The sequence below is a fragment of the Lepisma saccharinum genome, chromosome 19 (assembly GCF_977018435.1).
Source record: "Lepisma saccharinum chromosome 19, izLepSacc3.1, whole genome shotgun sequence".
In the NCBI taxonomy this organism is placed as follows: domain Eukaryota; kingdom Metazoa; phylum Arthropoda; class Insecta; order Zygentoma; family Lepismatidae; genus Lepisma; species Lepisma saccharinum.
In genome coordinates, this window is record NC_139247.1 from 29926402 (window position 1) to 29953885 (window position 27484).

Genomic DNA, 27484 nt, shown 5'->3' on the forward strand with positions numbered 1-27484 from the left:
AAAATTGAACAAAGTTGCAAAACTTTCAATGATGGGTGTAATATTCACTCATGCAATATTTACCATCGTGCATACAACGCTATGTAACTCGAATTGAAGATGTACTAAGTGAATTTCATTTCGAGAAATGCCCATTTCCGACAACGTTTTTCACAATAATGTGAACATACAAATCACAATCAACATCGGTCTGTGTTAAATGAAATTGTTAATAATTATAAATCCGACTTACTTCGCACTAGTTGAACACATTTTCAAGATATTGATGACTTTTCTTGTGGTACTGTCGGTTAGGTTACGTTGTAGATTTTGAACTTCTTTATTCAGTTATAGCAGGTTGATAGAGGTTGTTTGTAATATTTAATTTATTTGCTTCATTATGCAGATGTGTGTAAACGATTGAATATGTTTTCCAACAACGAACCATTGCTTGCAATTTGTGCATATACCTTTGTCTATATATTTTTCTCTTTTCTGGCAGCACAGTCTTTAGCTTGTTTAGGGCACGTCTCCTTATTGCATATCTTTCGTAGCGTACATCTCTGTAAACCTTATCAACACGTCCTACAAGTGAATCATATTGTGAAGATAAGTGTTTAGGAGAACTGCACCATTTCCTCGATTATTTGGTACTAAAGTAATTGGGTGTAATTTTAGCGATGGCACTGCAGTTGGCTTTAGCACATTCTTTGGTGGAAAATACAGAAATTCTGATTTTAGATCTCGCACATAGTCTTCTTCACAATAATTGGCACTGCACACTTCCATTTTTTTTTTTTTACATTTCGTCTACAAGCATGAATCTACTGTTTACTTACGCAATTATCTACTGGAAATCTATGATATTTTATGTCAGTTCCTTTAGTTTTCCAGTTATAGTTTTCATAGCTTGCTACAGCACAATTAGACGTGATTGCAGCCTACAAGTACAAAAATACAATAAAAATAAATCGAACGCTACAAAATAACTTGCTTGTTCCGATTTTTGCGACGTGTTAGTAGCTAAATGTACCCCACACCAAACTTACTGCACATAGCAACGAGCACCGTCAAACTCGATCCTCCCAGATTACGTAGCCTAATACATACGTACTTCAAATAGAAACGAGCACCCCCTGAGAACACCATTAATAAATAAACACCTTATTTTGGTGTATTGTAAACCGAAAAGAGACGCCTGTACTAAAATCAGGGAACTCGTGTGTTTGTAGAAATGGTACAGTCATGTTCAAAAAATCTGTCGCATGGATTTTTTCTAAGTCCAACGTCTTACGAAATTATGTTGGTAGCTCTGAAACAAGGAAGTGTTGTGAAATCTACGATCCTCCAACCAGAGTGAAGTTCGATTCGGAGGAGCAGGAGGCGTGACTCACGGTCTTGTCCACAGGAAGTTCAACCAATGCAGCATTTCCAAATATGAGATAACGTCCCCATTGGTTAAATATTGTTTCAATAATGCGAATCGGCAGAAAGATTGCGCAAAAGTTTACTTTGTCGTTTTAATTGCCTTTAATCGTTTCAAATTAGTATTAAATTGTCCCAATTATAGTTCACGAGCTTAATATAATGTATTCATGTATGTGTTTGACAATCATATATCACTCATTAGAACAATTTTCACATTGTTTTCACTACGTGAGATGACATTTCATTTACATTTACGATAAAATAGTGGTTTGGGTGTAATAACAGTTTTCATTAATTAATTTAGAGATGCATTTTTATTTGTTGAGTTAATGATTAGGTTAATTCGTTATTTCTCGCGAAAAGAGGGAACCACAGCTGAAAGAAAATACGCAACTTGTATTATTGAGGTCAAGAGTTCGTTTTAACATCACTTTTTGCACACATAGGCTAATCACGACTCGGGATACATTTAAATTGGAATCTGAAACATTATGCGACCTGACTGGAACTCGGAAAAGGACACACTGATTACAAGACGTCGATACATTACCACTTGGTCTAACGAACGCCAATAATAATGAGGGGTTGTGGGAGTGGAAGAGGGGTGACGGAAAGTAGAAAATAAATAGTATTTTGGGGGGTATTTAATGTTATATTTATACACATACAAACCTAAGAAAATATTTATTTTGATACATGTGTGTGGGGGTGGGTAAGGGGGAAAAGAGAGGGACAGAAAGATATTGGGAGAGATGGGACGAAGAGGTGATTGTGGAAAATGTTTTATTTGACGTGCAGTAGAATTTTGAATTCAAATTCAAACACTACATGCAATATTACATGTAGTACTGAAGAGAATATTTCACTTGTAGTTCCTCAACTGTAATTACACATTAGGCCTACTGAAAGTGTTCAGTAGGAAATCATTGATTTCGAGTAGATTTCCGAGAAACATAGTAGAGTACTACAATTGCTAACAGTAGATTCTGTCTACTGTAAACAGTAGAAATTACGTAGGTTTATAACGACGATGAGAATGAAACAGAGGTAAAAACAATGATAATGAAATGCAGAAGCGACCTGGAGCAAACAGGAACGTTTAATGTCTCGCAGCGAGACGCAAGAGTTGATCAAGCGATTCTAGCGTCAAATTTAGCTTAGAGCTCATAATTGATATTTCTACATGAGCTCAACATACAAGTTACATACAATGAGAGAGTTGAATTGAGTTTACATCTCACGTGATATGAGTCGAAACTATTGTTGCACATTGAACTGTGAAGTGAATCAATATTCAATTCGATTAACTAGTGAATGGTGATGTGCTGAGATTTTGTAACGAGATGTGCCAAATGGCTGACAGTATAATAACTTATGGACACATTGATTTAATATATTTGAACAATCTTATAACGTGCGATTTTACATGAAATTGTATTACTTGAATCTACATCACTTCATTGCAAAGGCTACAAGGCATTTTATGGGTTGAAAAATTCTGTGTTCGATTCACCGTTCGGTTAACTCTGCGATTTTTATTTCTTATTAAACCGAAAAATTATTTATTGCATTTTACTTATTACGAAAATTCGTATCTTATTTGCTTTGCGAAATGTAGAGAATATATTGTTTTTCATGCTTTTTACAAGAATACAACTATGCATGGTGAACAAAATATAATGTAAAATAATACTATTCACAAAAGGATGTCAATAGTATTTATTTGTTTTGTTTCTTGATAATTTTCCCTAAAATAAAAATGTATAACTTTCGCTGTACATGACATTTCGTCGAATATGACACATGGATCATTTTTATGCAAACCCTAGTAAAATTATGAGAAATTCAAAAACATATTCTGAAAAATAATTCTCAAAAATAACATTGAAAAATCATTAGGAAGGAGTGTTATTTTCAAAAAATATATATATATAACATTTTTATTTCTTTAAATTATTAATTAAATACAATACTTAGTTGCTATATATATAATAATAATAGGGGTAATCAAACAGAAGTCAAACCTATAATCCTCGGCGTGTAATACTGATAGCCTATCACCGAACCAATTTACCATCATTAAAAAAATTGAAGTTTTTTTCTCGGAAATTACTGGCTAGTGCACGCTGGAACCTTGCCATACGAATATCTACCCTATCACTACAAGACGCCACGTCACAACCTCAATTTTCGAAGCTGTAGCCTCTCCATGTAAAACGATTGCGTCGTAAATATAGTAGATTTTGCTTAAATGTTTTGTGACATTCATGCCACCTTTATTTCATTTGCTACAAAGGAGCGTTTGGGTGTGGTGTTTATAAAGAGGCGGGTGGGGATTATATTTCTAATGCATATTGAACGAATTGGTCTTAACTTATAATCATGCCGTAAGAAGGAACAAACTCGTGGGGTAGTGGTTATGGCACTGGGTTGTCACTCTAATGGTCGTAGGTTCAAATCCCCACGGTGGCAAAAACTTTTCGTAAGCTTTATTCGTTCCCATTGTTACTATTTGAATTAGTCTTCTTTGAAACTAACAACTAAAGATTATACAATTAACTCTCTCTCTTTCAAAATGGTAATATGAGGACAGGTTTCTTATTATAAGAATTGGAAATTTTAGTGGTCCCAACACATCTAAAATCCAAAATACTAGATCGACGTTATTTTCTACTGAATTCTAAATCCACGTTATACACAGATAGGCTAATGGGGCCTGGACCTACAGTTGAAAGTGAGATACGAACCACTATGTGTCTCCACTTGTTATCCTGCACTGAACGTAAATCAAACAGCTCCCCGCCCCCATTTTTAAAACAAATTTACATTAAATATGGTATTTATAAGATAATCATCAAGATTTGATTGTTTTAGTACTGAACGTCAAATAAAACATTTTCCACAATCACCTCTTCGTCCCATCTCTCCCAATATCTTTCTGTCCCTCTCTTTTCTCCCTTACCCACCCCCACACACATGTATCAAAATAAATATTTTCTTAGGTTTGTATGTGTATAAATATAACATTAAATACCCCCAAAAATACTATTTATTTTCTACTTTCCGTCACCCCTCTTCCACTCCCACAACCCCTCATTATTATTGGCGTTCGTTAGACCAAGTGGTAATGTATCGACGTCTTGTAATCAGTGTGTCCTTTTCCGAGTTCCAGTCAGGTCGCATAATGTTTCAGATTCCAATTTAAATGTATCCCGAGTCGTGATTAGCCTATGTGTGCAAAAAGTGATGTTAAAACGAACTCTTGACCTCAATAATACAAGTTGCGTATTTTCTTTCAGCTGTGGTTCCCTCTTTTCGCGAGAAATAACGAATTAACCTAATCATTAACTCAACAAATAAAAATGCATCTCTAAATTAATTAATGAAAACTGTTATTACACCCAAACCACTATTTTATCGTAAATGTAAATGAAATGTCATCTCACGTAGTGAAAACAATGTGAAAATTGTTCTAATGAGTGATATATGATTGTCAAACACATACATGAATACATTATATTAAGCTCGTGAACTATAATTGGGACAATTTAATACTAATTTGAAACGATTAAAGGCAATTAAAACGACAAAGTAAACTTTTGCGCAATCTTTCTGCCGATTCGCATTATTGAAACAATATTTAACCAATGGGGACGTTATCTCATATTTGGAAATGCTGCATTGGTTGAACTTCCTGTGGACAAGACCGTGAGTCACTCCTCCTGCTCCTCCGAATCGAACTTCACTCTGGTTGGAGGATCGTAGATTTCACAACACTTCCTTGTTTCAGAGCTACCAACATAATTTCGTAAGACGTTGGACTTAGAAAAAATCCATGCGACAGATTTTTTGAACATGACTGTACCTGGGAAATGTTTTAGGTGCATTAAACAGAAAATGTATAATCCATATTAATAAAATGAACCATGTTCTAATCTGAAACAAATATTTATGCCTTTATTGCTATGGCAATAAACACAAGTGGTCTGTAAAAATGTCGTTCTAGCAGGATTGAACAGATTCAAATATCTGCATTAATGCAGATTTAAATGTTTGATGAAAAGGCAGGTATTTGTGGAATTTTTTTATTGTTCTTAAATAATACACTTTTCATTAAATACAATAAATAAGAAATCGTTGATACAAATCAGGAAAATATAAATTTTGGTATGACTCTTTTATTTGTACTAGTTGTCTTGTACTTATCATTACGTATAACCATTGCGAGAATTTCTGAGAACATTATATTACTCTATAAAATTAAATTTACCTAAATATTTGATTCAAAAGATACCAAAAAATGTTATGTATACTTTTACAAGGCAATTTGATGAAAATACCAAGTGGTAATGCAGATTCAAAGTTCAAATCCGGGAACTTTTCTAACGATGAAAGCGGCCCCGGCGACCACCCAGCGTCGAATAACATGGGTACCTGGGGGAAACCCTGGGGGCTAAAGGCGGTCATGGGCGTGATGCTGATCACATCACCCCCACTCACTACCGGATCAAGAAAGTGTGGGCGTTACCCCCACACCCCCTATACGCCTCCATGGCGTGGTGCTATGCATAGGGGAGCACTTTACTTTACTTTTTTTTACCAAGTGGTAAAGTTACGAATTTCTTTGAACTTATCCCCGAAACAATTATTAGTCTGTTCTAACAAAATATGTTTACGTACATTTTTTAAAAAAATAGATAAATACTTTAAGGAGATCAGAATATTGTTATTTCCTGTAAAATTGATTCATAGAGCACATAATCAACACACCTCACTATTCACTGTTGAAATATATCCAGATGAGAGTCTATGTAACGTGAAAAAACTATCGACGTCCATCACATCAACACGTGAATAAAGTATACTAATTAACTAATTAATAAAATTCTTAATATATAGTTTATGATTCTGACATTCACATAACTTGCTCAGTCCTATTACATATTTGCAGGTAACGTGGGATAAATATATGTTTCCAATAATGTACAAAATAATTCTCAGCAGATTATTATTCAATTTTAAATATAAACATCACACATTTAGCAGTTCTTCACCAATTTTCATATTACTAGATTATATAATAACTCTTTACCTGAGATAAATTATACAATTGACCCATACCCTAAAGTCAAGAACCACATGAAGCATTTTCGTCAATGAAAAGCAACACATTTGCCATGGCATGTTGAAACCACATAATGCATTTTTTCTCTCTTCAAATTTGATTTTTTGTTAAAACACCCTTACAAGCCAAGAATCAAATTCCATGATTAATTCAGAAAATACAATTTTTTCTGCTGTTGCCTATCCTGAAAATAAATACCAACACATTAACATTATCATTATCATTATCATTAGCGTTTCTTGGAATCAACAGCAGCAGAGCAGTGAGAAAAGAAGAAATAAGATTTAGTAAGGAACTCAAGGATTTTTTTGTAAAGAATATTAGTAACTATTCAAGACGTGTAAGACCGTAATTTTTAGAAACAAAAAAGGGATATTTTTAATCTCATCTTATTACTTGACAGATATATGTGTTACCTTTCAACATACCCTATTACCTTATATTTTATAGACATAATAATAAATTCAATAATAAATAACACCACTTACATACAGCAATCTAGAAATTAACCCGATTCTTCCGAACTATTGAATTGGTGAGAAATAATATTTCACTTCCGAATTATATACAGGTACAGTAAAATGAAATTTTTAACGAACTACAGAAAATCATTTAACATTTATCTTAAAAGATATTAGGAAAATAATTGAACAACTTAGAAGTGGAATATTTTACAATACAGTATAGTTCTTGAAGGTAATTGAAGAAAACAATAAAATATGGCGTGAATGAAAGCTTAGAAGAAACTCAGGATAGGAGCAAAATACTTGTCAAACGTTTGGAATTTGTTTAGTAGGATTCAAGATTGATTATATCTTGTATTCCTGTCCTCATTGTCATACATAGTCATTAGTCAGGATGTTTTATCATGTCATGTCGTCAAGGAAATTCTTCCGTTGAAAATTCGGAGTTTTTAATGTCAAAGTATTGTTTTTGTGTATATATAAAAACGTAAGAACTATTATTCTAAATTTATGTATTGAATATTGCTAATTCCTACTTGCTTGAAAATACAAAGGTAATTTGAATCTAAAGTTTTCCGCACAAATTTAAATTTATTCTCGATACATTTAAAAGTGAAATTATCGTATTAAGTATAACCTTCATGTATTGGAATGTTTTTCAAGCAAATGTAAACTATCAACTTGTGAAATCAATTTTTAGAATGTAAAAATTACACAACGATAAGAATCGGGTATAGAGAGAGCTCCTAATTGGAATATAAAGCCACGTAATGGAAGCACTTGTGACGTGTGTTACACTTCACGAAGTAATTTCTTTATTCACAGTGTGTGAAACTGAGAGAACGCCCCAGTACAACTGAAACGTTTAATTTTGTTGATTTTTGCCGATGATTTAAATTAATGGAGATGGAAAGATTAAACTTATTGTTTTGTCTCTGTACTGTGAATGTTATTTTCTCTCATTTAGAGCGTGTTGTAAGATAGTTGAAAAGGTATGAAAATTGCTCAAATATTTGGAATTCCTAAACTTTGTTTTACTGTCCTAAGCCAAATTACAGTCTATTTGGTAGTAGTCAGAATATTTGTGTACAAACGATCAATATATAAATATAATTGATTCATTTTTTCAAAAATATTTTCTTCTCAAAACTAAAAGTATAAAACTGCAGTTCATTCCTACAGTCTCGGGTATACACGTAGGTGTGCTGTTACCGTGTCAAAAATGTAAAGTTTGTATTAGTCTTGATTTTCATATTCAGTAGTATGCAGGTCAAACGAGTCAGTGTCAAGGTCATGTCAAAGAGTCAAGAAACATATAATAAACATTTCGTACAGTCATCAGAGTAAAATATAACACAACATGACATTACAAACGGATATTAATTTAAATAGGATATGCATGTAACATACATTTTAATATAAGTATCGCAAACAAGGTTTTCGTTTCGTAATCATTTAAATGAAATTATCTTAATTTGACGGATACGTTCCTGTCCCTGCTACAAAATAAGATTTGCCAAATTGTACCAGCTTGAAACCAATAAAAGCGTAACTAAATATAGTCGCACAACAGCATATGAAATCTATGTATTTAGGACATATTACCAAAGGGAAATTAGGCAAACTACATGCATAGTGCGATACAATTGTTAATATATGTAAAAATATTAAAAGTATTTTACCTTTAAGTTATGTGTATTTTATAGCACACTGTAATCATAATTTCTTCAGAAACCATAGTTTTTACAAGTGATAATTTAAAGTAAACTATGGCTTTCACAATTTATAGAAAGAGTACAAATAAAAGCACTATATAGAAGTAATTAAAAATAGAAAAATAAGAAATGATAATGAGTAGATCAACACACTCACTCGTCGCCCATAAACACTAATACTTACGGGCGTAATACCTAATGGCTAGGAACATTTACATGTGATACTGTTACACTTAATAAATTATAATTTAAAAATGCATTCACACTTCGACTTTTTTATGTAATTGTACAGACACTGTTTTCGCTTTAACTTGGAACATGCGCTTTGTATACCAAAACATGGGAATTGGGAACCTTCTTGAAGAAGCTTCGCCTGCCATACCCGTGGCCATCGCCCCCATAGCTGTCCCCACCGAACCCCCCGCCTCCGCCTCCTGCGGAGTGGCCCGTTGGTTTTACTATCTCGTAGGTGGTCTCGCTGCCGCCCCCTCCGAAGAGCTTCTTGATACCGATGATGGAGGCCAGGAGGAACGCCATCTTGGCCACTAGAAGGGCCTTCCCGGCGAGGAAGAACAGTTTCATTATCGCAAGGGCCATCATGGTGCCACCTTTCATCATTGCTCCTATCATCATGGGCATCATCATTTTTTTCATCTTGCTACGTTCTGAAAATAATTATAAAGCATATTTAGTAAGTATGCAACATACAAGTATAATGAAATTCGATCAAAAAGAAGTTGCTACAGTACATTGCGTATTGTTTTTAATCAATTACATTATTTATCAGTTGATAACTTGGTGTAGGCTGTTACTTAAGCAGAATGACAAAAGGTCGTTTGGGATTCTACCTAGGTATTACATAGTATACCACAGAAATATAATATTAACAAAATTGAAAAAGGCAGTTTGTTGAAAGTATAGACCTTATTTTAAATAGTCTATAGCTTATATTTTTTTAAAAAAAAGGTAAAATGGTGAGTGCTCAATACAGTATTATAAAAATAATAAGTGGTGTAAATTTTAAATATATACAGGGTTATTCAAAAAGAATGGTACAAAAGTAAAATTAATTTATTTTTAAGTGAAAAGAGATACAAAAGCATTTCTGGTGGAAAATAAGAAAGGAAGGTTGTAAATTGACCTGGACAATTACAAGTGTTGGATATGAGCACCCTGGGTAAAACGGTAGATGTCAAAACGATATTCCTTTCCACTGTGTCCCTCGACGTTCCGGGAATATTTCTACTGCACAGACATTCAGTTGATTCAAACTTCTGCACCCAGCGTGTAATGCAGTGTCTATGTGGTGGTCGTTTCTTGAATATCGCACGAAAGTGTCTCTGAACTGTAACAACTGCCCCTGTTCGTGCAAATACGATTACGCGATATGCTTGGTCTTCATTCGTTGTTGCCATTTTAGCTATCAACAACAAGTAGCGCCTCTAACGGATTTTTGTCAACTACAACCACAGGCTATAAATTCACAACCTTCCTTTCTTCTTTCCCACCAGAATTGCTTTTGTATCTCTTTTCACTTAAAATAAATTAACCTTACTTTTGTACCATTCTTTTTGAATAACGCTGTTTTTCATTCACATATATTTATGACATAATATACACATATATTTTTCTAAAAATCTTTGAGGATATAGTTTAGACTAGAGCAAAACCAGATAACCAGAGCTGCACTGCCATCGAAGGTTATGGGCGTGAGTCCCTGCCTAGCTAGAGATGTTCCTTTATGATTGTCATTATTTGTCAAATTATGAATCATCTTCATCGTTACGATTAGCCACAAGTGCCATAAAATATGAAATAAGAAGAATAAGAATTGAAGAACACTTTGGACAAATATCTTGACATACAAATATTAACTGTTGGTATTTTGTTTTTTCAAACATTTTAAAATTAATTACGATAAACTATAATTATAATTATACCGAACATCCTAATAATTATAACGTATTTTGAATTTACTTCACACATAAATAAAGGAATTATGTCTGTAACGCAAACTGGTAATTTTGTATATGCACTACACACATTCATGAGCATTTTTTTTAAAAAATGGCCACATTTCACTTTACAAATTTATTGCCATAAGTAAACATATATCCTGTAAATATAAATTTGTGAAATGAAGAAAGAGAATCGAAAGCTTTAGTGTCCCTGAACAAGTCAAAAGGTAATCCATTCGAGGGGTAAAAAAATAAAGTTGAAGACGGTTTTGAACTGCAATGAATATACAAAGAGCACAGTGTGGTGTGAAATATCCTTTTGGCAGCGATGCTGTGATGCAGACGGTTCCTGTCTTTGGCAGCAGACACATATGACACAAGAATACAAAATTTAGTTCCACGCTACTACAAATGCCTGAACAAATGCCAACTACCAAAACAAAATTATTCCAAAGCAAGGTGGATAAAAATCATTTTTGATAATTATTTTGATTTAAATATATTATTTAAAATATTAAATCGATTATTTTTTACTTTTAAAAAAGAAACACGCTTAAAATTGCTTGTGTAGTTTTTGGCACCATACATGTTTTTTATGCATAGAAAGGCTTTTAATATTAAACGGCCCTGTGAAATATTTGAATAATTTGATTAAAGCAAATAAAAATTTACATGTAAATATACATTTTTCTGTTCTGATACTGCATGTGAACCTACTATGGAAATGTTTGTTGAGTGTGTTAATAAAACTATAAAAATTTCACTAACTTTTCTTCCAGAGGAAATAAAACATTCTGGATGCACGCTATAATTGTAACTTAAAATATTTCTTATAGTATATGTAGCTGAATTTTTGCAATTGTTTTAATGATAGCAAAATATCAGCTGCCATTATTTACACTTTAGTGATAATGAAACTATTTACAGTTTAATGTGAATAGTATTTTGTATATTTTTCCACAAAAATTATTGAATTTTAAATCAAGATAAATTTGAGTGTGTTTACAGTTTACATATTACATTTCCTTTATGTGAGCTTCACCCAATCAGTACATATATTATGTTTCCTTTCCTTTTCTTTCTTAGAGCCTAATAACTACCGTTCAATAATTACGAGATTAATGTACTTTCGCCAAAAGTGATTCTGATATCTACAAGATCCTATTGTACATTATTCTGTAAATTATTTCTATGAAGTGATTTAAATCAGTGATTTTTTAAAAATCGCCTGGTGTAAATTTTGATTTAAATCGCGATTTAGATCGATCTGATTTAAATCAATCCACCTAATACGGTGAACACTGTCGTAACAGGATACATACAAGTAGGGGTACGGGGACATCTCGGACATATCAGTAGGTTGTTCAAACACTGATTTTATATCTTGTGTTTGCAATCATATATGTATGCACATACACACTGTCATATTTTGCTGGCAAAGAATTAGGTTTCTAATCAATTTCAAGATGTACTACAGAACTCACGAGCGTCGATTCAAGTGGACATGTAACGAATTGTTTTGCACGGCAAGATGAAACAATTTCATTCAGTTCAGCGGAAGAGAAAGAAGAGTCCGCCTAACAAGCCTCCCCTCCTTGTGACAGGTCAACGGAACCCAGAGTGTGCTTGCTCTTGGAGGAAGAAGATACCAATACGCTTTGCAGTGGCTCTTGAAGACACTCCGCATCGCGAACGGCGTGTGTTCTTCATCATCAATTACGATTGTCACGCACTGGAACCGCATCCTTGTACTCTGCCTGGCGGGTCACGCATTCCGGAGGCAAGCCTGTGTGTCGGATTCACAAGCTATTTCTCTTTTAAGGTCAATGCCGAGCACGTGCTGGATTACGTAATGTGACCTTCGCAAGGTTGGGTTAAGCTAATGATCATTAGCATACCGTTATGGTCAGCGTGTCTGTGGCATTATTTAACACCCAACCATAAACTTCGCAGTACGGAAGCATACATATCCACGTGTTTGCTTGATGTAATTGCTTTTGTACTTTGCAAATGATTACCACTATGAAGTGGTAACTTTGTCGTCTTGTAAGCAAGAGGTTTCCTTGGGTACAAGGGGTAACCCTTTCTGAAGACACCCAGCTGTTAATTTCACTTCCACACAGTACACCGGGACTGCATTTTGCAGACTTACGAGGCTCTGGCGTGTGGACCCATGCCGTATACAATGTATACAATGTAGTTCACTATGGGGCTTGCTTTGCTTGCTGTCCATCAGTATTTGGTATTCAACTATTTCATCGCATGATCAATCATCCTCATCTTCGCAGTTAGCCAAAACTGACAGAAAAGCGAACTAAAATAAATAAATCAAGCAACCAATGAATTAATGAATGAATGAATCAATCAATCAAGGGGTTTCGTGTATGATTCATGCTGGAGGGGCATTACACAACGGTTGAAACATTATTTTATTGTTTATTGTATCACATCTACTGTTATAAATGAAGAGTGCATGTATAACCTTCCGGATTATTTGAAATTTCCTTCATCCCAAACGGGTGCGATTCTGTCAAATATGGATAAACTAATATTTTTAGTGGAATTTCGTTAATTTAACCCCTACATAGCGTTAAAATAATTATGGTACACTAACTCTTTATATGTAAGTCCGTGTTACTTCAGAAAATTGATTTTTTTTGTTTTTGTTTTAAGACAACTTTATGTACAGTAAGGCTAATCGGGACTGAACCTACAGTTTAAAGTGGGATCGAAACCACTATGTGCCTCCATTGGGTTTCGAATCTAGGACCCCTGGTTTACAAGGCGACGATGCTACCGCTGCGCCATCGGGGAGACCTGTTACTTTAGAAAATAACACCCTTTTAAAGCAATAATGAACGGTATTCTAGCTTTGATTATTTAATTCGCAATAAATTATTGTATTTGTTTTAAGTAGATGCTCTACTCTCTACACCAGTCGAGACCATAATAATTACAGAATGAGATTTGAAGAACATATGGAAATAAACGCGAAAGAACATTAATAATTTGTGGGCTGCCTAGCATTCGAATATTGACATATCAGTAATTTAATCTAATGAGCACGAAGTCATTGAAAAATTCTCCACTAGTTGAATAAATTGAGATAATTGTGGCGTAAAACATAAAACAACTTTAGCAGAAACTGAAGAAAGTACTATGCATTATGTGACGGTTGTGTCTGTATCAATTATTGCTATCTCAGAATCTACCAGTGGTATGAAGAAAATTTAGGTGGACAGATACTATCTGGTAACTCAACACAACACAAAATAAATCAACTTCATGGCCCCTGTGTCTGACTGTATAAAAGACAAAAAAACACCCATTTGCCGATATTTCGGAAATAGTAACCGCAGCGATAAAAATTTTCTGATATGCTATTTCTAGCTTTGCTGGTTTAAATAGAAATTAAACATAAAATTCGGTAGGCTGCAACATCTACGTAACGTACAATCTACAAACATGCAACAAGAAGGATCTACATCTGAGTGACTCTGTAGCAGCCAAGCAAATGAAAAATATGTGCCTATTAATTAATACGCGTATGTCTAACATAACTAAAGCTACAACCAAGTATCAAACAACAATACAAACTCATGAATGTTTCTAAATATGACTGTCAATATTACCCTGTTTGTATCAAGCATAAAACTGCTATGGATAGAAATATGAAATATCCTGTTCTGAAGTAAGTACCACGTTCGAGCATAATTGAATATCCTAATATCTAGATCAATCTCTTCATCTGTCTCCCTAGAGGAGTAAAAGTATCAATTGTCATTAAATATTTTTAATTAAAAATGAATAAACCATGATTACATGTATTTGGATAGGCGTAAATAAATGCTGAAAACTATTAAAAATTTCATACCGAAGTACAACCACGGACACTTCTGGTTTGTAACAATGCCATTGATTCTCAATGGAATCGTGGCAAACCAGAAGTGTCCGTGACTGTACATGACAAAAAGAATATGAACTTGAGACTATTTATGCAAGAGAAGGAATGACAAATGTGGTTTACTGTACTGAAGTAATGAGAGTTCTAGTTTAAACTATGCCGAGGTGGCATTTCGTTGACAATTCTAGGGTGTTCAGGATAAGGTATATGCCACAAACTGCGATTTTATATTGCTTTCATGTAACATGCATATCATGTCTGTAATGTTTGCTATTAAAATAATAAACATAAGTAACTGTCTGCTGTAAAATTACATTTTTTTACTTAAATGTTTTTACCCGACCAGCCCAGAATTACGCTGGAGCACCTTCATTAGAGCAAAGCATATAAATAATATACTTTTACTCAAGTAACCCGTCACATTACACAAACCATGCCAAACAACCGGGAACTACAGTAAAATAACATCACCATGCTACAATGCCCCAATTCATCATGCAAAGCTATAAAGGAAAACCAGGCACAAGCAGAGAACACTACAGGGACAAAGACATTATTGTCACACTCCAGGATACAGCACTTATTATCACTGCTCTTGTCATGCTACACTGTATTAAAAAAAAACGGTTCGGAAATGTACTTCACTTTGTAAACTACATCGAAACAAATAGTTTTTTTCTGTAGTTCTCAATACTCAGATGTATAACATGCAGACATTAGTAGGCATATTTTCGAATGTTCTAATTTTGGTTATTTTTTCCTTCATCTCAACTAGACCATTGGGTACTCTTGCCTTTCACTTTTACGAGACAATCGTTCCTCTAACTCTTGAGTTTTTCAGTGCCATATTTTACATTCTTACTTTCTTCATGCGTTTCTACTAAATTCTGCACCTTTCTCAAAGTCAACGGCCTCGTGATAAAGCCAGTCCTGTTCTGCACCATGGAACTTGGCAAAGACTCTCGCTATGTTTGCAGAGTCCTCTCCCTCTGCCAACAGTTGTTATCAAGTACCCTCTAATTATTTGCGAAGACGTGTGCTACTTGCAAGAGCAGAATATGTTTCACTAGGTTATTCGCAGCCCAGGTTTGTTGGAAACACATGTTTATCCAGCATTTGCAAGAAGGAAGTTACCACAGTCACTGACATTGTGTGTGGTTGCTGAACTGTGTGCATTTTCTTTTCATCTTCCACACTGCGACAGTATTTTCAAGTTCAACATAATTAACCTACTGACCTCTCCTCGTGGAAAAGGGGGTTTGCTTTGTTCGTCTTCTATTTCGTTTTCCACTCAACGGGAATTGTGTTATATTGGAGTTCCCTCGATCCACATACGCGTATTAACAATTCTATTCTTTTCTTGGGAGCTACAAAGGGTTCAGGAATGAGGTGATAACATTGTTCTGGCTTAAATTCTTTGCGAGAGTACGATGAAAGTAAAAGCAATTATTTTGTTCTTCAAAGATTTCAACAATCTTTTGGAAAAGTATCTGAGCATGTAATCTTGTGGTGCTGTATCTTAACAATCAGGTTGAAAAGTTGTAAGATGACGATGCTTCTTCTCTGATCAGGGAGCAAACAACTATGAACTGTCAATTGGCAGTGTCCATGGGAATCCAAGTAAAGAGTCTGTGTCGCTTGCGCCGAGTCATTTGCGCCGAGGCTTCTTATCGGTTCATTTCCGCCGCGACATATGTCAAGACCTTCCTTGGTGGGTTTTCCCACAATCCGGAGTGTCAGCACCACCGCTCGCATGTGTGCTTATGACGTTGCCCAGCTCCAGCTGTGTTTATCTTCGATTGAAAAGGAAGGTGATTGGTAAATGAATGTAAGATGAAAGGTATATATGAGGGATAAACATTGGGAAATTAGTATTTATGTAAAACTGAGACTTGAGAGAGACGACAAGATGGCTGAGAATATAGAAATGATAAAAACAACGCGTGGAATGCCTTCGAGCATTTGCATACCTACAAGAATTCAAATAACGTTTGTATTGTTGTTGTGCAAGTGTATCGAAATATTGTGTTTATATATACGTATATAATATAATATTTGCAAAAAAATACACTGTATTTATAATGTTTTTGACGATTTTATGTAGTGTATAATAATTAAGTGTAATAGACTGGCACATTTATGTTGCTTCCAAAGTGTACATTTACGTAGTACTTGTAGAATGCTTTCAATATTTTAACAATACTGTATTTACAATGTTTATTTTAAGATTAACGATACATGATTAATAGTTAATAGGCTGATACTGATTTATGTATTTTCTGTTGTGGAATAAAATTGATACAAGTAATCTTGTGTAACGTCTTTTGAAATAAGTAAAGAAAAGTCATATTTGACTCTCTGGATAGGTTCAACATTTCAGTGTAAACACAGCTGTGCATCGTCATAAACACACGTTTGATTTTATGATTTAAGTCCACTTTATGCACTATGCACCATGTGCCCATAAACATACGTGCTCGCGACGGTGATGACACTCTGGATTGTGGGAAAAGCAGCCGAGCAAGGTCTTGACATATGTCACGGCGGAAATGAACCGATAAGAAGCCTCGGCGCAAATGACTCGGCGCAAACGACACGACACCCCAAATAAACACGTACCTGCAGACAACCTATGAACTATTTTTGCATTTATGTAACATTCTCAGGACGACGCCTATCCTCGTGTGATAGTCAAAGTCGTTCTGTAACCTTGGGAATATTGATATGTACAGAAGGAATAGGGACAAGGGGCAGCCATGCCCGAAGGCAATGATGCACCATCATGTCATAATCCCCAAAAAGGTATTTAATTTCGACAACTATTCTATTACTGAAAGTCATCCTTATTGAGCCCAGTACCCTGAACACTTTACTTGATCTAAATTCTTTCTTACCTTCGTCAAACGAATTAAAGAATGGTGGATGTAGCAGCAAAGGGGACTTGGAACTAGGTAAAGTAAATGAATTACTAAGGAAATATACTCTGATTGCCCCACTTTACTCATCGCATATATTGCGGCATGGTGCCAAGATGTAAACTTCCTTTACATATATTTAAAAAAAATACATACATGTTGAATTTTATATTATTTTAAGGATCCCACCCCAAAATATGATTTATTGCGCTGTCTGAGAGGGACGAACTATCCTACTTTAGGAATGGTTGTCCAATTCTTATATTCTTCTGACTACTCACCGTTGTTGGATACTGAGAGAAGTTCTATGTTATCGTATTCTGTAATGTTTGTTAGAAAGAGGCGACAATGCTTACTTGTATAATTTCCCAGTCGAAATAAAGGATCATATTCGTATGTTGTTTCCAACATGAAGTTATCTCTTGTTTCATCATGACTTGAGACCTTGCTCAGTCTACAGGCATTTACTTATAGTTGTGAATATGAATGTGTACGAGTGGTGATTCCAATTTTTCGCAGAAATTCTGAAACTATCAGAAAATTGGAGACATTAGGTCTGCAGTCCCATCTAGTGTGTGAAATTACGTAATTTTCTTCCCATCCGCATCCCGTCCTATAAGTCTCGAATTTAGGAGAATAAAATAAGTCCGAAGAAATTTTTATGAACAAGCAGATAGAACAGGTAATCTGGTAATTTTATTGAACCATAAGGGGTGGTTCGACCCGTTGAAGTCCCCCTTAAATACGCCCATTGTTGCATTCTTAGCATACTTAAAAATTACAGTAATGCGAATAAATATATATTTTGTGCGTCAGTTAAAGAACGGTTGCCACATAAAAATGTTCAAGTTAAATTTTATTTTGGGGGTTGGAGAGGATCATGAACGTCACCAGAAATTTACGTAGGAGTGTCAGGCTGTGATTTGAAATTGAATAGCAAATAGTAATATCATGTTCAAATAATCATTAACATATAGTTATAACAGTAAAATATTATTATACCTATCATTGCTAATTTATTACTACTGTTATATTCTTGGAAATACACCTGTACTCTATCCGCATATGAGTGTTTATCTAACATTTCTGTTTTTCTTCATTTTGTATAATTCATACAGTTAAGATACGTATTACAATGATGGTTATTTACTTTTATTGTTGGGGAGAATTCACAACAAAGAGACACGCGACACGCAACACGCGACACACGACACGAGACACGTGTCGCTTGGAAGTCAACACTCAGTAATCGATGCAACCTTCCGAACCGAAGAGACACGGCAAGATGCACGTGTCGCATGTCGCTTACGTGCCTCTCGGACTGTGCCGTTTTCTCAATATCGTGCATCGTGTCGCTTCAGTTTGTTGTTCGCGTTTGCGCAGTGAACGCTTCACTCAAACGAGATAAATTTAGACTTTAGAAGAGAGCCCAACAGGAGGCCTTACAACGTATTTGAAGCTCAAATTTGTTGATATAATAAAGTATCGATATGTACATTGTTTATACAATGTTTTAAGATGTAAACAAAATTGATTGATTGTTTTGGTGTTTTAAGTCTACTTTTATGCACAGTATGGCTAATCGGGACTGGCTCTACAGTTTAAAGTGTGATCCGAACCACTATGTGTCTCCACCAGGTATCGAACCCGGGACCCCTTGATTACAAGACGACAACGCTACCACTGCGCCACCGGGGAGGCTCTAAGATTTAAACACAACGTTGTTTTCCCTTTATCAAGTTCTTTTTGATGCTGTTATTGGCTGTAATTTGCCTTCAATATCATGTAAAGAGGCAGTGTTTTCGCCATTTACGACGTGACTGTTCTTATTTGAAAAAAAAAGCCAATAATGGAGATACTTTAGACCAGTTAACATGGTAAAGTAATGTAGTGCATTGTTTCTCAACCGCCTTGCCTCGACCCGATACCGTGCCCTCGTATCAATTATACTAAGCTGCGAAAGGTTCTGTTGAAAATGGTTGACAACTATCATAATCCCAATATGAATTTTCGTTTTTTATGTCCATTTTATGCACAAATATACTTATCAGGATTCGACAAACAGTTTAAAGTGGACTCGCGCCACAATGTGCCTCCACAAGTTACCGAACCCGGCATCACTTAATTACAAGGAGACGACATTACCACTACGTCATTCATATTTTTATATTTGTCAACAATTCTACACATGTAACCAAACTTATGATTATGCTATAACTTATTTATCAATAAGTTATTTATTCATAGATGCATGTAAATTCATGCATAAAATCTTTATTACTGTAAAGGTATTTATGAAGAAAATTCTTGGGCTAAGGCATTGACTAAAAAAGAATACCGGGACATGCTTTCACGAAGGTTGAGAACAGTGTTTTTGTATTAGCTTTATCCAGTTTGGAAAGTCTAGTGTATACAGTTTGATGTCAGTGAATATTATATCTGTTTTCGCATGCACAACATTCCTCTCCCGAGTTTCAATAACTTCCATAAATTTTACAATGCGATTAAATGTAACAAAGTCTATTGTTACGTTTTTTCGGGTGAACTATAAACTGATTAATGTAATTATATCGACATCATCATGCACACTGAGCAAAGAAATAAGTGTTGCCTGCTGCGTGTCGCGTACATCTTGTCTCTTCGGCAGGGTTGGCAAAAATTTTAGTGTTTTTAAAGAAACAAAATTTGTTAATTCAATACACATTTTCAGCCACTGAACAGATTTCTATACACAATAAACAGAATAACACTCATTGAATGAAAGGCATAGTTGTAAAACACGCAAATAACCACAAACCATCAAACACCAAGTATCAAAATGTGTTTTAAACAAGTATAAAAAAAATGTTTAAAACAAAAGCCGTGTATTTTAAAAGTTTAAAACAAGTTGTTTAAAACACTTTTGTTTTAAACATGCCAACTCTGCTCTTCGGTGTGAAACTCTCGTGTCTCGTGTCGCTAGTCGCATGTCGCATGTCGCGTGTTGCATGTCGCGTGTCGCGTGTCTCTTCTGTGTAAATTCTCCCTTATTTTTAAGCACTTCGTTCAAGACAACTCTCTTCAATTGTAGTCACATTCTGTGATCACTCGCGTGAAAATATAACTTCTTTAATATTTCAAAACTTATGGAGCCCTTTATTCCTAGGGATGGCTGTCAATTTCAGGACAGTCAAATATGCTGCGGGTGGAGAGATTTCACTGTGAATGCACCAAACGATATCAGCTTCATGCAGAAGTTTAGTCTTGGAAATCTAATGGAAATATTTTTGTTAAGAATTTGATATGGTTCACATCGAAGGTCATTCTAATGTAAAGGGTGAGGGTCATTTTAACAGAAGGGATGGAGGTGCACTGCGTTTTTTCAGAGTCCTTCATTTCAAAATTTTGATTTTCTCAACAGTTTATCAGCTCATTCCCTGCGTGAGCCAGTGACCGAATCTATAGAACTCAACTTGAAAAAAAAAACAACCAAAAAAACAAAACAAACAATAAACATGTAACAGAATATCAAAAAGAGTAAACATTTCAAAGAATTATAAAAAGGTATACATGTCATAAAATAACTTTAAGTTTTAAGACAAAATATTTAAAATGGGATTATGCCTGATTGTGTAGCGGTAAAGTCATTGCCTTATTTTCAAGGAGTCCTGGGTTCGATACACGGCGGTTCATATCCAGTTTAAACTGCAGGTCCAGTCCCGATTAGGTTATCGGTGCAAGAAGCAGACTTAAAACAAAAACTCAACTCAAAGAATGGTGTCCAGGCTACACACATTACCTATATAGGAAAAAATATTAATTCGATAAATAACTATTGCTGTGGTAAATAACTTGAAAGCTTTCAGATCAAATGGCTAGCCTGGTTTTCTTTGCATAATTCCTTTACTTAATACAAGATACTAGCTCACTCGTTCTTTGTCACTGTTGAATATTTCAATTAGTGAAGATGCAACGTCACACTTTTCAACAACAAATACCATTGACTAACGTGAAATTTGTTATTGAAGATAGTTATGAACTCACGTACGTACATATTTTTGTACGTGAAACAAACAAATTTGAACTTACAAATCTATATTTCGTTATTTCTTCTAAGTACAGTAATAGTGTATTATGGATCTGTAAAAATTACCGGTGCTTAAATGTAACCCTTAAATGAAAGTTTCAGTAACTTAGCTCAAAACTTAGTTACTTTTTTACTGAACTTTTAAAAAAAAAACACAACAAATAAACTGATACATGCATGAATATCAGTGACAAAGAATCATGATCTAACTTATGTTGTGTTACTTTCTTATATGGATTCTAGTTTTTAAAATAATTATAATGCTGGAACCATCTTCACCTTCAAACGGATGTCTGCTGCTAAGGATCTCTAATTCACACCATTATCGTATGAAAGAATATTAAACATACAATAAATGCGAGTTGACTAGCCTAACTGTGTTCGCGAAGTTAGTGAAACATTTTGGCCTCTATTTACTAGTAACTACATTACATCTAATGACAGTTCATTGTTCTGTAATTACAATAAAACAATATTTGCATGGTTCAGTAGATCACTAATGATAGGAGTGCAGTTCTTAGAATTTCAAATTGCCAAAGCTAGGACATTTCTCAGAATTGAATTTCAAACGACCGATCTAGGTCATTAGATCTTATGGTAGCATTTGCTTGAAATTTAGAAACACGATATTTTCATTCTAAGAAAGCCCTAACTAGTACGCGAAAAGAACAATTGAGCTAGTAACACAGAAAGCTTGAGAAATTTCTTTGTCAAGTTCAAACTTAATATATTTCTAATCTAGCTGTAAGTTTCTTGTGAAAGCTTTAATACTTGTAAAATATCAGCACTATGCCATGAAAACGTAATGGAAAACAGCTTGATGTTGTCTCGACTTGGTAAAGTTGGTCATTTTCAGAATGCTGCCTTTCTTTAATCCACAAGGCTGCTGCATACTTTTCACCACGAAATCTTTGATAACTGGACATTAATGGACATGAATTATTTTTGAATTGTTTTTATTACATATTTAAAAAAGCATAAAAATACTTTTCTTCTGCCCTGGATAAAATTTTCTAACGGGGTGTGGATCCCCGGTATCACGCCTGTTAATGCCCAAACGGAAAAGATAAAGAATTTTAGCATTCCACAGCAAAACACTTGAGAAGTATAAGAGTAGTTTGTTAAACTCTTGGTAACATAACTTAAGGTAACCTATATATTTGAAACATTTTAATCGTTAATTATGTTTTCAAATATTATAATGTGTTATGTTGGGATTCAAGAAAAAGAACTGAAATATAAACACATTGGAGCTTACTTTTTGTTATTCACGATACACGAAGTGTAACACAAACAATATCACTAATTTATCGAAAAATTCATACACACAAATTTACAACATCAATAACATTTTAAATAGAATAGGTTAGAATACTACACAGCTTGTTATTCGTAAGCTATTTTTGGGTTCTGTGAACCTCATTTCATTTACAACCAAACATTGTCACATAAATTAAATAAAAAGATAACTATTAATGTTACTCATGTATTGAATAAATAATATAATGAAATTAAAATGTAAAAATATTTCACTAGAATAACGTAGATGTAGTAGTAGGTATCAAGTTTCATAATTCTACATGATAAGTGATAAGCGTTTAAAAATTAAAAAGGGCTAATAAAAATTCGTTTTAGAAATCTTAAGGAATAAAGTGATGAAAGTAGTGACTGTTAGAATGGTGTACAGAAAGTTTTAAGCTGTATTAGTATTATACCCCGTTTTAAGCAATTCAAGCTTTTATTTAGATATTATCTCTAAGATCATTTAAGATCCTCTGGTATTGTTGTTTCCAGTGGAAGCGATTAGCGGGGGCGAGGGAGGGCACTTGTTCCCACTTTTGCCCCCGGACTATGCTAAATCTTATATACAAAAGGAAATATGCTGTATTTGCTCCCCCCTCCCCCTTTTTGGCACCTTGCCTCCCCGGTTTTGGAACCCAATCGCCGCCACTGGTTGTTTCTTGACAATATTTTATAACTACTAACCCGAATTCCACATGGGCCTTTCTTTTATCATTATTGCTTTCTTTTATAACTATATGATAATTTTTCTGAGACATTATGTGCAGTTGAATATCTATTATACTTTATTTTACTGGATAAGTTATGCACCGTTTTGAGAAATATTAACACAAACTTTTCTACACATTCTATTTCTTTCCCTGTTGTTTTTGGATGTAGGAGAGAAATAATTTGAAGCGTGGGTGTGTTTTGCAGGGTTATAATGCAATATAGAAGAAGGGAAGTGGAAATAAATGGTAGAAGATAACTTACCTTCACTGAAAGTTGACATGAGCTTGTTCCCATCGAAAGAAGGCAACTTCACTTGGATGCTGTGGGTTCTCAGAAACCTCGATATCCTCTCCAGAAGAAGCCAATTGAGCTGCTGGTTCTTGATGTCCGAGTCCTTGGAGAGCGACGCCTTGATCCTGGCCTCTGAGAGAGGCTTCACGCTGTCCTCGCTTGGACTGTCCCTGGTCTGGCCACCCTTCCCTGAGTTCCGCACCAGAGAAATGTCACCAATGACCGGAATGTTATCCGCCCTGCTGGCTTTGTCCATGAACATCACAGCCTTCATTTTGAGACAAGGGTAGGTGTCCTCGATGTAGCACTGTTTGTACACCCGGTAGAGTAACCGTAGCTCTGAATCTCCAACCATTTCACTCTCGTTGTCCACCAAGGGAACTTCTTCTTGAACTTCTTCATCGCAGAAGACTTGCGAAGGCGAACGGGCTAGGAGAAACAAAGTTCCGCACAAGAACCGCAAATAAATCATTGTCCTTGTTGCCAATAACGTATCACGGCAGATATCCAAGGGTGCTAATTTCTTCCAAGAACCAGAGTTTTTCTTCACTGTCGCTGAAGATCTGTTGGGTTCCAGGGACCGTTACTACCTTTTAACACCTACAGTTCCCCCCTACGTACACCCTCCGTGGGAAGATTATATAGGAGGAGTCCTATTGTTCGCGTAAAAAATGTGGGTAAGCAGCACAATAAGTTTCAGATTCGTAACACAGTTCCCTTACATAACATATATGTTAGAGAGGGGAAAAAATGGGTCTTCTACATACACGTACTTCCTCACGCGACAAGAGGGTTCTGTATGTAGAGAACCATTAACCTTGTACAAAGATAAACCTTTAGTGTCGTTTCAACAAGTGGAAGTCCTCAAGACACAATACAAAGGCGTCTTTCGGTTCCGACTCGACAACCTCTTGTAGACCTTTGTTCTCACAGGAGGCTGCACTCCCACAGCGCGAAATGTGTCTCTTCCGACTATTAAATTATGCGCGATCTTTGCTGTTATTCGTGGGATTTGATGTCACCGATTGAGGGCGGTAGTAACACTCGAATTTTGTGGGAATGAGGCAAAAAGAGTGTCGAGGGAAGAGCCTTTACCTGGAGGAATTTTCAATCGCACTGGATTGCCGGTGCGTTGCTGTAAACCCTAATTGCACGTCTCCCTCCAGAAATGCATTACATGTTTGCCGTCTGTAGGTCATGGTCGCTCACGACTTTGCATAGCCTAATAAGGTGGCCCAATGATCAGCAATTTCTGTTTGTTTCTTGAGGTTGCGTCAACTGTAAGCGCTGGATTGTCCATCCTTTTCCACCTTCCATGTTGTCCTGCCTGTTTTCATTACCGCATACTGTTATTACGTTCCGGTATTATGCCGGAGCGTGATATCCACCTCCCACTACTTCGCTTAAACTCATGGTACCATTTCCTATGCCTTAGGTTCCGTTATAAACTATTTTATTCGACCTAAAGAATTGCTGGCGCCTTTCCTACTCACATCTAAACTTCAGAAACGGGTTCTACAAGGTTGTTGATTATTTTATCCTTAATTCAGAATATTATTTTCGGTCATTAGGACCCTAAGTGATAATAGTAGTTAGTGCGAACGAGTTTTGGTAAATGTTTAGTACCTAAATTTGGGAACCTCAACTCCTTAAAAAATATATACTGAAAGCTTTATTCCCACTCCCTTAATTTCCACGGCTAAGAGAGAAGCCTTACATAACGTAAGAGTGATTGAAAATAAAATTCTTAGATAAATATATTTGGACATAAAAGGGATGAGGAGGTACGTGAGTGGAGAAGGTTACATAATTCAGTACTGCTTAATTTGTACTCATGTGCAGATATTATTAGAATAATTATATCACGAAGACTTGTAGGCCACGTGGCACGAACGGGAGAAGAAAGAAGACTTTATAGTAATCTTGTTGGGAAACCTGATGGTAAGAGACCTGCAGTAAGCCCAAGATGTTTAGATGGACCTAATGGAAATCGGTAACGATGGAAAAGATTTAATTGATCTTGCCCAGGATACGGACAGATGGGAAGCTTGTGTTGCTGCAGCCATAAACTTTCGGGTTTAAGGAGGCTAGAGAGTTGGCTAGTTAGTTTAAGAGAGAATACTTCACAGAGGCTAGAAAATACTCTATGTAACATTTTGCATTATGAAAGTACAGATGATAGGCAACCAAATATATTTTTTGAACTTAAGCAGTCTGATTACGCTGTAGCAGTGAACAATTATCAAGAATAAGCACGTATCTTGATGAAAAAACGTATGCTATTGTATAGTATTAGATATAGATTCAAAACCCAGTCTAGCCATGAGTGTGTTTTGGGAGTGTACCTTAATCAATTTCATCATTTCATGACTCATGCTAGGGAGACAAATTTATGGTAAATAAGAACTGAGGAGAGCGGTAAATAAAATGTTAGATCAGCGGTATATACCAGCGGTGGAAAAAATAATTGGCACACACTTTTTCATCATGAGAGGAAACAACATACAAAAGAGCTATAAATTGATAAACTACTTCATTTTTATATACTGTACACATACACAAGTACTTAGCTGTCCAACCAAAAAAGAAAACATCAACACAAAATCACTTCATTTCTGAATTGCATATTAGGGGGAAGAAAGGCATGCAGCTTGACAGGGAGCGAAGTTTTCGAACTGAGATTATGTGCATGGGAAATCCCAATTTGCAGCGTCTTCCTGATGTGATCAAAATAAAACGTTCTTCAGCTGCAAGTGGTAGGAAACTTTAGGCCAACGTTTCGTTACAAATTGAGAGTTTGCGCGCACAACCTCGATTGCCGGTTTTTGCGTGTTTTCTACTTAATATGAAGATATTTCACGGTTACTTCGCCAAAAAGTGTTCATTTTGTGGAAAAGCACGCATTTCGCATTACTTCGCGAATAAAACTCATGCATATTTCATCATTGGGGGTTTAGTTACGTGCAGAATGTTCAAAATTGCATCTTTTTTCACATTTCGCGATTTAGCGCATCGCGAAAATTCAATGTCCCTATGTATCAATGATTCACATTTGGAAGGTCGTGTAAAATTTCGTGGCTAGCATTCTGAGATTATCCGTCGCCTCCTTCAGTCACTCCCGATGGATGGTGGGGTGATACATTTGATGAACGCCGCTTACCAGGTTTTAGGGCTTTCCTGCGTTCTGTCATCTTCTGTCATAACGTCCGGATGAATGACGTTAATCAAATCAATCAGCATAGGATTTTGTAGCCTTGTTTAAAAGTTGGTAAACAATGATATGTTTTTGCGAGTATTGACGCAGAATAGTTGGTAGTGTCAACTTGAAAAGTTTCAGCTCTTAATGTTTAATTAAATTTGCTTACTTTGACACGTTCTAAAACTAACTTATGTATGTACGCGTCGTATTATTATACTATTAATATTAACTTAATAATACTCAGCGGTGAACGATGAGACTCGGTGAAGTACACAGACTCCTCTCAGGTACAGGGATAGTGTTAGGCAAAGACAATATTCACAGCACAGAGAAATAAAACCACATTACTGCCGTATGTATAAACTGAAAAGTTTTATTCTTTATTTATTGCAATTATAATGCAACTATACTTGAGACGAGGGCGAGG

General features: G+C 35.4%; 1 protein-coding gene across 1 annotated transcript; it reads right to left on the reverse strand.

Moving 5' to 3' along the window:
* Window positions 1-5533: 5533 nt before the first annotated feature.
* Window positions 5534-24458, reverse strand: LOC146003103 (uncharacterized). Its single transcript, XM_083141276.1, has 2 exons — window positions 23829-24458; window positions 5534-9376 (listed from the first exon to the last, which is right to left on the reverse strand). The coding sequence occupies exons 1-2, from the start codon at window positions 24328-24330 to the stop codon at window positions 9018-9020; spliced, it is 861 nt and encodes a 286-aa protein (XP_082997402.1). The 5' UTR covers window positions 24331-24458; the 3' UTR covers window positions 5534-9017.
* Window positions 24459-27484: the final 3026 nt, after the last annotated feature.

Coding starts and splice junctions, on each gene's coding strand:
- LOC146003103 (XM_083141276.1), bottom strand. CDS start 24,330: ATGATTTATTTGCGGTTCTTGTGCGGAACTTTGTTTCTCCTAGCCCGT. Junction 9,377..23,828: donor CATGTCAACTTTCAGTGAAG/GTAAGTTATCTT, acceptor AATTATTTTCAG/AACGTAGCAAGATGAAAAAA.